The 11,423-nt window shown below is 37.4% G+C and overlaps 1 protein-coding gene across 2 annotated transcripts in view; it reads left to right on the forward strand.

Moving 5' to 3' along the window:
* NFATC3 (nuclear factor of activated T cells 3) overlaps positions 1–9,073 on the forward strand; it is a 76,647-nt gene extending 67,574 nt beyond the window's left edge. For both annotated transcript variants that reach the window (XM_065662238.1, XM_065662239.1), the window contains one exon: positions 5,593–9,073. In XM_065662238.1, the coding sequence (XP_065518310.1) occupies positions 5,593–5,717 (125 nt within the window). In that variant the 3' untranslated portion in view covers positions 5,718–9,073. The remainder of the gene's footprint in view (positions 1–5,592) is intronic.
* The last annotated feature ends 2,350 nt before the right edge of the window (positions 9,074–11,423 follow it).

An 11,423-nucleotide genomic window follows, 5' to 3' on the forward strand; every position in this document is an offset into this window, starting at 1 on the left:
GAAAATAATAGAAGTGTCTACCACATAATCATGCAGCAAGCTCAACACATACAAAGCATTGCTAGCAATCTGTAGTTAAACTGGAATTTACTGTCTCAGAATGTTGCAGGTGACATAATTTTGCACAGACCTGAAAGACCCCAGGGAGAAAAATCTGACTGGAACCAGTCGGTGCCAAAGATAGATACAAATCGGTGCAAAGATAGATGGCTCAGGAATTCCCTAGAACAAACACGTTTTGGAGGCCAGTGGAACATCCTGGGGAAGTTCCAGACACATCATGATGTGTTTTCATTGGGTGTCTACTCTTGCCAGTTACATACCTAATGGTTTGTAACCTGAACTGATTTTGTTGTAGTCCTCCATGGAGGTTTTCGGGCAGTAATTTTGACCTACAAAAACCTAAAATGTGTTGTAACTGCCTATTTCCAGTAGAAAGTATAAATGCTGATTCTGCAGTAGCAGAAGATTTTCTCTACACCATGTTCAATTCTGTTCTGCACAGTCTATTTATAACTATTGGTATAAATTTGCCAGCCAGCTTACACAAGTGTAAACACTGGGAAGAAAATGATAAACCTATTGCAAATAAAGTAACAGCTGAAAATCTGAAATTTGGGATAACTGCCAGAGAAGTCAGTTAAATAGACAGAAGAAAGTTGTTAAAATAATTTCCACTTCACAGTCCCATAGGAGTAAAATAATAAAACACCCCTGTATTGTTGTTTGATCCATGCCATTTCTGACAAACAGGTTCTCGAAGTGCAGTTGCCAGTTTTGTGGAGGAATCTGCCACACCTCTATGCAGTATTGTGCGTGTCACCCCTCTGTCTCTTGCTGTGATCCAGTCATTATTTCAGGATTAGCAACCTGGCCTCTGTTACCATGTAAAACATTTGATAACATTTTTGATGTTGTCCACTCACTTGACACTGATCATCCAAAACAATTGTAGGTGTGTAAAATTTAGTGTGTAACATATTTCTGGATCCTCATCTCTTGACAGCAGAGCTCCAGGGTGCATGTAGTTAGCAGTCAGGCCCCCTGGCACTGAGCATACCCAACAGGCGCTAATTTAATCTGGGGGCAGGAAGAAGGCAGTAGACTGAAGGAGTCAAGAGTCCTTCCCACATAACTGTTCACCTCCATCTTAAGTCCCATGAGATCAGCTCTCTTTGAAGAGACAACAGAAGAATAAATTACACAACAAACACAAATTAACCTGGCAGACAGACCATGCAGAACTTTAACAACATGCTTGACATATGCGTTCCTGAATCCCAAACAAGCTCTGCAGACTTCCCCTAGAAACTTGTGCTGAAGAGAGAAAGGAAATGCTATAAAAAAAACAAGGGCATGTATTGAAAGTACTGTGCATCTTGGTTTCCCAGTATCTAGTTGCTAACTGAATGGCTTTTCAGGTTAAACAAAAAGACATATGAAATCTTTCTAACTGTATTTCTAGGACAGCATAGCCCATGCACCCCACAGCTGAAAATAGGAATGGTGGGATAAATGTTCTTCTGGAAGTATAGAATAGAAATTTTCTTTTGCTTCTAACACATTATTGCTCTGTCCTTGCTCAGGACTGTTGCAGTTGACTTCCTCTCCCAGTTTGTCACCTAAAAACTTGAATTTTACTAGACAACATTATAAAAACCTGTGTTTATGCGCATAAGTTAAGTTTTCAGCATTAATCTCAGACCACTGAATGTTCTGTGATTGACCCTTTGTGGAAGAAAGTAATATATCCTGCATTCAATTGCTAACCTTTGAATTTTTATCTAAGTCTTTAAACAAATACGATTTTTCTCCATCACATTAATACAAAAAGGAAAACATGATAGGTATGGTTTCATCTTCAGTCTTGTACCTTGCTATGCAGGATTTTAACTCTTCTTACTGACTACACAATTTACATTTTAAACTTCTTTTATTTATGCTACTCCACGGTCAGAAAGACAAGTTAATTATGCCAATGCTGGTAAACATGGGATGTCTTACATATAAAGCTAAATGTTTCCTAATTAGATACATAGAGGCATCTCAGGATTTGGTGCCTTAAAGCCGAGTTGTACAGCCCTTCAGAGAGCTGTTCCAAAGGACTTCCAGGCTGCCTAATTTTGGTAAATATCCAGTATGGCTTCTTCACAATGTTTTTCTCAGGCTGCAAAAACCAGCCTTCTCTGGAAAAGTTGCTCTCCTGGTTTAAAGACCCGTTCTCCATCTGCTAGTCTGCATGCTAGCTCAGGACTACACAGGTTCTCTCTCATCCCTTCCACACCTCCCAGACATGTTGGGCCCAGCCTGTTGGGCAGCCAGCCCTTGCCCCCAGCCTGTCACTGCAGAGCCCAGCACTGCCCTGCTCAGGAGCCAGGCTGCTGCTTCACAAAGGTTGGAGTGCTTTGATCTCAGCTGCTGCTTCTGCAGGCAGGGCTTTCTTTGAAGCCGTTTTACCATCATCTGTACGTAATCTAACTCAACGTGTAGCCTTCCCGAGCCTGCAGGCTTCCCCCATTCTTTTGTTGCTTACAGATTTCCAGACAGCTGAAATGGGCACACTTGGAAGGTATACCATAAGGAGGTGTGTTAGGCAGGCGGCTATGGTCTGTGAAAGGTGGAAAAACAACTTTGCCAGACACAGCAGAAAAAGGACTGTGGCCTTTTATTTAGGCCTGCATGGTGATCTGACAAACACCCAGTGAGATACACATTAAAATTATAAAATAAAAAAAATGCACACTGGAATACTGGTTGGGTTTACAATGAACAATCCTTTCAAAATCACTGTGGCAAGTAAATATTCCGCTAGAATTTCTGTTGGGAAGAAGGCCAGGTATTGCATTTCCCTTACAAGTGGTAGATACTTCTAATATAAATCGAAATAAACCTGATAAAGCTGTATTGGCCACATGCTAAAAATGTTGGCAGAAAAAGGTTCTCCCAGCTGCAAAAGGAAATGTGTGACAGAGCCATGGCAGTAAGCTTCTTGCAAACAAACCGGTGATTATTTTAAAAACAAAACAACCTCGGACTTTAATGTCATACTCTCCATAATGGATTATGCAGAACTTTGGCAAATAAAACACATGAGCAGCTATTGTGTTCCCAGTGTAACGTGATGTAAGGAGGGTTTACCGCCACATGGCTATGTGCTGATCAGTTAAACATTCTTGCCTGTGGAAACCACAAAGCATTACAATACGATAGACTAGTTTGCCCTGACATTGCCAGTACAGATACATGTTCATCTCTCAAAACTTAAAGGGAGTAACCATCCAATTACAAAATATAGAAAGTGGTTTTATTTAATGTTCTTTTTTATTGTGCCAGTCATCAAAATTTTAGTAGTACTGAACAGCTGCAATATTTGACTTGCACAAAGCAACGGTTCGGTCACACAGAGTAGATAATAGCTGTGAGAGGTCCTGTGGTTAGAGCAAAATAAGAGTGCCCGATAGAAACCAATGGAACATAATTCTTGTAAGTGAACATCTAAATTATTTTTTTTTTTTTTTAAAAGTCTTGGTTTTTAACAGCTGTTTGTGTATGCTTTGTGTTAGCATAATAAAAACACTTGAAAGAGGATCCTATGTGCAGTCACACAATTTTCAGTTATCATAGTAACAATTAAGTTCATTGAATGAAAGACTTTTTAAAGCCCAATAGATTTTAAGTAAGTCTTTGCTCAAGGGATTTGGTTACTATGTAGCTCTTCTGAACCGTCTGAGCCTTTGATCTGCAATAATGTGCATTTTTAACAAGCTGTCCTTGCAGTCATGCAAGAGAACACCTTTGCCATTGATTGACCTTTAGATAACAAGTACCTCTTCCATGGTTACATGCAGTTGTATGACATAAGGTGGTTTTAAAGCTTTCCTAAGTAAACTAAAAGAATACAGACAAACCTTTGTATCAGAGTTGGATTTTATGTACATTATACATACTTCAGAGGATTCACAGTATTTACTACATTTTCTTTCAAACCCACTTATGCTAGTGCTCCAACAAAAGATGAAGCTCAGACTGTTGAACACTATAAACATTAAGAGCAATTAACACTACCTTTAGATTAACTTTGTTTAATTAGATTTAGATTGTAATTAGATTTTAGATTTTTTTGTTTAATTAATTTAGATTAATTTTTTTAATTTTGCTTCTACCAAACCGGAATGGTTAGTAGGAAACTAAATCCTGCTATGGGAAATGAAGGAAGCATTAAGAAAGGTGGTGAAGTGTATTGTTCTGTAAAGCTACCCAATGGACAACAAAAGAGTGAAAGCCTAGGTTTGAAATCTGCTAAGATTTTAAACAGAAGCAGCTTACTAGCCCAACAGAAGTTCTTACTTTTACAAGGAATAGTCCTTACTCAACAAAAGGATCCCATTTAATGCTTGTTTATAGAAGGTCCAAACAAACTGTATTAGGGGGTTTCTTTTATTACTGTAATTCACAGTCCTGCTGTATAAAAGATACTGTACACCTACTGCCACACAGTCGTGGAAAACAGCAGGATTGACTGCCTCTTCTATTAAGTAATTTCTATTTTGGTTATCATCTAATATTTATCTGAAATTTGTCATTACTATTTAATGTGTTTTTTTTCATCTGCACTTCAAATATTAGTCTCTTTTCTTAAACTTACCATTGCCCATTTTGTAAAATGGATATTTATATCCCTGTATTTAGAATCATAGAATCATAGAACAGTTAGGGTTGGAAAGGACCTTAAGATCATCTAGTTCCAACCCCCTGCCATGGGCAGGGACACCTCACACTAAACCATGTCACCCATGTAAACCATTTCTGCATATCCATTAAAGTAATCGGTTTTGTCATCTTCTAAAGTCAATTGGATGGCAATCAATTACTCAGGCTTTAGCATACCACTTCAAAATTGCCTTTTGTTAATAACTGAAGAGCTGCTTTGTCATATTCACCAGCTGTCCATCACTTGTAAATAGTAACATTTTGACTGATCTCTGCTGAATTTGACACACATACATAGACACACAACCTGATGTGACCTGCTATTAGTCAATCTTAATTCTTCTCTAAAGAAAAGTTGACTGATAACTAAAGAAGATTTTATTACTGCAGTTTCAGAAATGGAAGTATCCAGAAAACTTGCTAATTAAATAGGTATCTAGTATTAAAAGAATATTCTATCAAACCAAATCCAAGTTCTGAGGAGGTTCTGTAAGTAGCTTGAAAGAGACAAGAATTACTGGAGTTACTTGTGTCTGTAACACCCTTGAACAGGAGGAGTTGTCTGGAGACACCTGTGCTGTGCCTTTCAGTTACCTCATTGTCATGAATATATATGTGCTTATGTATGGTTTTCAACTGTTTTAGGGATTTTCCAACATGGATTATGGTATGTGCGAAGTGTAATACTAAGAGAAAACTGGACTTTCTCCCCCTCTCTTGCTCAACTGTTAACTGAAATTAAGTTCCTCATTAATCCTCTGTTACTTAACTGCATCAAGGCTTAGTACTAGAATATTTATTTTTGAAAGAGACACACTGATGAATTCTGCCTTTCGGAAAACATGAAAACAGTTGATTTTTTTTTTTTCCTTTTTTTTCTAGTGAATGAGATTATAGGAAGAGATATGTCACAGATCTCAGTGTCACATGGAACAGCAGCGGCCAGCCAGTCTGCACGTACATGTCCTGGATCTCTGGAGGCAAGAATATCTGATGGAATCCAGTAGTGGATAAGCTTGCAACTAAACGTCCATGAAAACATTACAGTTTCTCTGGATATTTCTTCGTCCTTTTCCTCTTTAGACTTACTGTGCTTCCAACTCTGTGGCCTTTATGAACTGGAACAGTGGATCCTTGCAAAGCCCTTTTAGTGGGTTACATTTTTGATGTAGAGACAGAGCATTTTAATTACAGTTCCTCAAATGCTGTATAAGAGACTTCTTAAAATGGACACACAGAATCTACACCAGATATTTTAACTCTTTTAAAGTTATAAACAAGCTTTGCTTTTTGCATTTAAATAGAATACTTTTATATTGTAAGTGCTTCAGATGTGCGGAGATGTTAGTTTGCTCTTATATTATTCACAGTACTGAATGGGGAAAAAGATTTAATACACATCTTCAGTGTGCTGCATTCCTTTAGAGGTAGTATAGTTTGTAACTGATGATTTGTAACACCTTTTGGTCATTTTTGAAAGCCTTTAAAGCTTCTGTTGTTTAATTTTATTTTTTTACTACTATCTTCCAGTGGCAAATCATACCTGTCATCTGAAGCCAATGCCACGGAAGCCATTGTATGCAAATACTGTAGTGTTTTCTTTCTTAGATTCATAGGAAGCAAAGCCAAATGTAGATCTGCACTGTTTATAAACTGAAAATGTTACTTGATAGGCTGCAAAAAGACCATTCCATCATGAAAGTGTTGGGATAGAAATGACATTCCAAAATTTAACTTTTATAACTTCGTGGATAATCTTCCTATTCTTTTATTAGCACAGGCTCCTTCTTGAAATAGCTTTTTCTTAGTTACACTTGTAATCAAATTTAAGCAGTAGGATTTTAGATTAAAGAACAGCAACATCAAAGCCGTGATACAGGAGAAATTTCAGTATTTGCTGAGGATCTAGGTGTTCCTGTTATCCCTGCAAAATACAGTTTTGAAATCACCGATTCAGTGGCATTCAAGTTTTCCATGCAATAAATGGTTTGATCACATCTCTAGCTTTTATATGCTGTATGCCTGACTCTGCCACTTGGAAGTGCCGAGGAGATGACAGTTACAGTTCCTTAAATTTAAGCTGTTTATAAATGTCAGTTTGCTAGAAAGTAATTTACTGTGAATTAGGGATTAGGGAGTATAATTTCACCCTTGTTTAATTGTGAATGTGAAAAGCAGAAGCTACCAAAGAAACACACAAAATTCATACCAGCGGTAAACTTTGTGATGTGCTGAAAGGGTGCATTTCCCTTACATGCATAATCTGATGCATTTGAGACAATCTGTTTACATAGTTATGAAAAATCTCAGGCCTCTATGATTAGAAACCTAGGAGAGGATCTGAAACTGCCCATGCAGCCCGCAAATGTTTCTGTCCCCCAGAAGCCACTGTCATTTACAAAGCTTCCTGACATGGAACACACAGGGTACAGCAATCACGGCAAAGTAAGATTAGAAATAATACACTGAACATCCAAATACTGAGGGTGTTAGTTCTAGTTCCCCATTTGGGTGAGCCATGATGCTCTAATGAAAATTAAGACCAAATACACTCAAAAACTTCCAAATATAGAAAGTACATTTGTATTGAAACTAGTTCAGACAATTGTGGACCTTTCAGCGGTTTAACACGTAGAGCACATGACTCTTTCTGTAGAAAATTTTACAGAGATTCTTAAAATGTCCGTAAAATGGTCTTAAAGTGGATACTAGAACTGCATTCTAATACCTGTGAGAGAAAACATGGATTCTACTGCTGTTGCGTTTTGGCAGATGGTCACAGGAAAACTTTCCATTGAGCCTTTTGCAGGCACAACATTACACCTACATTTAAGTCAGCACCCAAGCAATACCATTAAAGTAGCTGTAACTGCATCTTTCTAATAACCTGAATCATTAACTTTTTAGAAGACCATGTATTAAGTGGGTGAAGTTATAACTCTTTATTATATCCTTTCTTTTAAGAGTGCAGCCTAAGGCTACTATCTTGATGTTTCATGGTAATTGCAGACAACTTAATGCAAGGCCACTATGTGCATGCTGGGAATCTTGAACATCCGTTTTGTGAATATATTGTTCAATGGTGGAAATCTTTAAATTTGCAAGAAAAAAATGGGCAGGATTGTAATCTGAAAAGTGATATTTTAATTGTCCCTCAGCGATGGTGCTTTACTCTGTCCTCTACTCATTTACATTTAAGATCCTAGAGAAGGATTCACATGCTCAGAAATACATCTACTTATGTTTTTAACACCTTCAAAACAAAACAAACCACACAACACTGCAATCAATGTAATTGTTTTAGGACTGGGTGCTGGTGGCAAGGCATGTTCCAATTTACATTTGTGTGTTGGGTCTTTTGCATTAACCGTTGTTTGTAGGAGAATTCTAACTGAACAACTTTTCATACTGTATGGGATTTATGCTCCTTAATCCTGCTGGTACAGACTCTTATTGCAAGTTCTTCAAGTAGCTGGAATTCACACTGTACCTAAAATATGGGAGCCCAAACAATCTGGAGTTGCTATGCACTAAATTTTCTGATGCCTTTAAATACCTTGATGCCTGTAGACATAGAGATGCTTTCCTATTTAAAAATGAAATAATAATAAAAAAAAAAAAAAAAAGCTTTGGATACTAAAGCAGTTTTGTATTTGCCTTGTAAAAGCTTCAATACAAGGGTCTTTATTTTAGCTTGTGTGATAACATAGGTAAAGACTGTTAATCTCGTAAAATTTTAGTGATATAAAAAGCACACAATCTCTATTGGACTATGCAAATTTAATTAAACCACAGAACCCAACAACTGTTGATATTTTGTTGGCATCCACTTCCTAACCCTTAAGTCTTTTCTTCTCCCTGAATACTTTTCAAAAAGTTTTTAATAATTTAGATTATCCTGAAGGAAAGCCTTAATGATGAAGTAGCTTTTCTATAAGGAGGGTCAGAGGTTAATGTTAAAAACAAAAAGTTAAGGGGGTAATATATTCATCCAGGAGGGTGAAGGAGTGGTTTTTGAAATCACCACAAATCTGAATTTCTGTAGTAAAACTTACTTACATGTTATCAGGGGAACTGCCATCCTTTTTAAACCAAAGAATGAAAATAGCATCGCAGTTTTGTTCTTATACAAAAAAGGTTTGAAACTCTATATTTTTGATATTCATAATGGATGTCGTTCCTTGGGGTTCAGAAATCGTTCAAATTGAAGTTTTATATTTAAAAATGTGGGACAATAAAGATTAAGTAAGTTCTAGATGTTTACAGAGCCTTGTATTGTAATTTCATGTACATTTTGTATTTTAAACATTTTTGTAAGTTATGATTGCAGTGCTACTTGCAGAAATAAAGGGAAAAACTCGCATTTAGGCTCTTAAATCGTAGTGTTCAAATCAATAAAAAGAATGCAAATGCATTGTCATTTTTTTAAAATGCAGACCCAATCACAGGTTGGGAAGAAATTCCGCATTTGTGAAGCATCTGTAAACAGCTGTGTGCAGTTGTGCTATAGGACATGTAATATTTGCCCTAGAAAAGTGGTGATTCCAAGCAATGAGAAGAGTTTGAGGCTCAGCTGAGAGCCAGCAGCAGTGAACACATACACATGTAATGAACAACCACCAGTGCTGACAGTGTACCAGTTTGCACAATAACTGGTTATCTCCTATTCACATTTTTCATTGTTTCAATTAGATGATCAGAAGGTTATTCTGAGAGATTACTCCAGAAATCACTGTTCAGAGAGCACATCATAAACAGTAATTGCCATTCCTGAAAGATATTACCATAGAGAAGATGCAGTTAAATTGTTTCAGAAATAGATGTAAAATTCCTATTACTCTACATAATTTGCAAATCTCAGCTGAACCAGCAGAGTTGAGGGAAATGCCTTGGGGAATGGTACAGCTGAGTCAGGCCTTAAAAGCTCTCTCTCATCTCAATGATATCAGTGCTACTGAAAAGATGTCTATCTATCTCATCTCCCTTGCAGCTCTGTTTACAGGGTCTTTTACTTCTCTGTGGAAGTAAATGTTAATGTACACAAGTGTTCTAAACTCAGCGCTGAAGCAGAAGCTCTGGCTTTGTTTGGCAACACACACCTGCCAAAGTGCAAAAAGGAGCAATCACACAGTGATTTATGCACATTGCTCAGGGACAGCACAGGCCAGTTTGAGATTAGCCTCTTACTTAGAGTGCACATCCCAACTAAGTACCTTCACCAATGTTTTTTATCTATAAATCCAGCAGAAAGGGGTGGCTGCAGTGTCAGTAAGGGAACACAAAAGTAATTTTATCTGTTTTACTAAAAATAGCACAAGCTGTTCCACGTTTTTTGGTATGATTACGCAGTATATAATTAGAATGTATCAGCACTAGTAATAATCCATGGATTGACAGCGTATACTTTAGTGTCAGTTTAAGTCTTCTTTCAGATGTAAATAGGCTGAAGGCTGACTCACCAAGATTGATGGGAGAGAAGAGATGATAGGATGAGCAGTAACACCAGGGCATTTAAAGCAGAGTGTGGCTAACCCTTAGCATTCATACTGACACATGGATCTGCAATACTTTATTTCAGGGATTGTAAAAACACCACTTGTACCTTGCAGAACACTGTGTTTTGTAATTTCAGGTAACCAGAGAGGAGGAACGCCAGTTCCTTTAGAAGAGTAGCCAGAAGTTCCTCTTCGTTTAAGACACAAACCCAAAGGAAGTACAGGCAGAAATCAAGGCTTTTTATGTCTTTTACTGCAGCTAGCATTTCTTTACAATATCCAACCGCATTACTTGTGCTGCCTACTCACAGTGTCACTGTATGCTCCAAATCCAGCACTTGTTCTACTGTAGGCAATTAGGGAAAACTGAGATATTTTCCAAATTGTCCCCCCACCTTTTTTATTTATTTGGCCTTTGGCTTTAATTAGTTTACAAGAATAATATTCAGGAACTGGCTACTGCTGTAGTGATTTAATTATTAAGGTATGTGAAAGGCCATAAAGAGTGTACTCTTAACTTAGAAAAACAACACAGAACAGAAAAAGTATTTTAATACGTTTAAATTGCTGCATAGTTTTGCATGCACGCTTCTCTGGTAACGGAAGTTTATTCTGCTACTGAAAAGACTAATGTTTATCAGTCACACTTGGCACACAAAAAGCATTGTGGTTTGCCAAGATTTTCTAAGAAACAAATTATTTTATGATAACCTACTGTTACCTTGTTACCAGTAACATCTGCTACATGTAAAGGGAGCAGAAGGTTAAAAAAAATGAGCAGACCTTAAGGAGCAGTACAAATAGGATACTTGCTTTGCAAAGGCTTGTACATACCATGAATTTTGTTTTATAAAATATTGTCAAGCTATACAAGTTATCTGAGCTTTCTCTGAAAACAGAGTGATTTTTTTTGTTTGTTTGTTTATTAGTGTTGACATTTATTATCTTTAAATATTGTCTGGAAACAGAAAAAATAATCCAAGCCAACAGTTAACCAACCTTACCTCTTACTGTCACCGTTGTGACACCTGCTGGTAAGAGCTGGAAGAATGTTCGTAGTCCATGCTCCCATTACAAAGGCTCTCCCTGAACACACACACCGCCCCCCCCTCCCCGCCCCGCCCCCCGCAAGCCATTCTAGGGCATTTCTCGTTTGACACTCATAAAAATACCCAGTTAAGTGTTGGCACAACTGTTGTATATCACAGAGAAGTGCCT

This window comes from Lathamus discolor, chromosome Z, assembly GCF_037157495.1.
Source record: "Lathamus discolor isolate bLatDis1 chromosome Z, bLatDis1.hap1, whole genome shotgun sequence".
Lineage (NCBI taxonomy): Eukaryota > Metazoa > Chordata > Aves > Psittaciformes > Psittacidae > Lathamus > Lathamus discolor.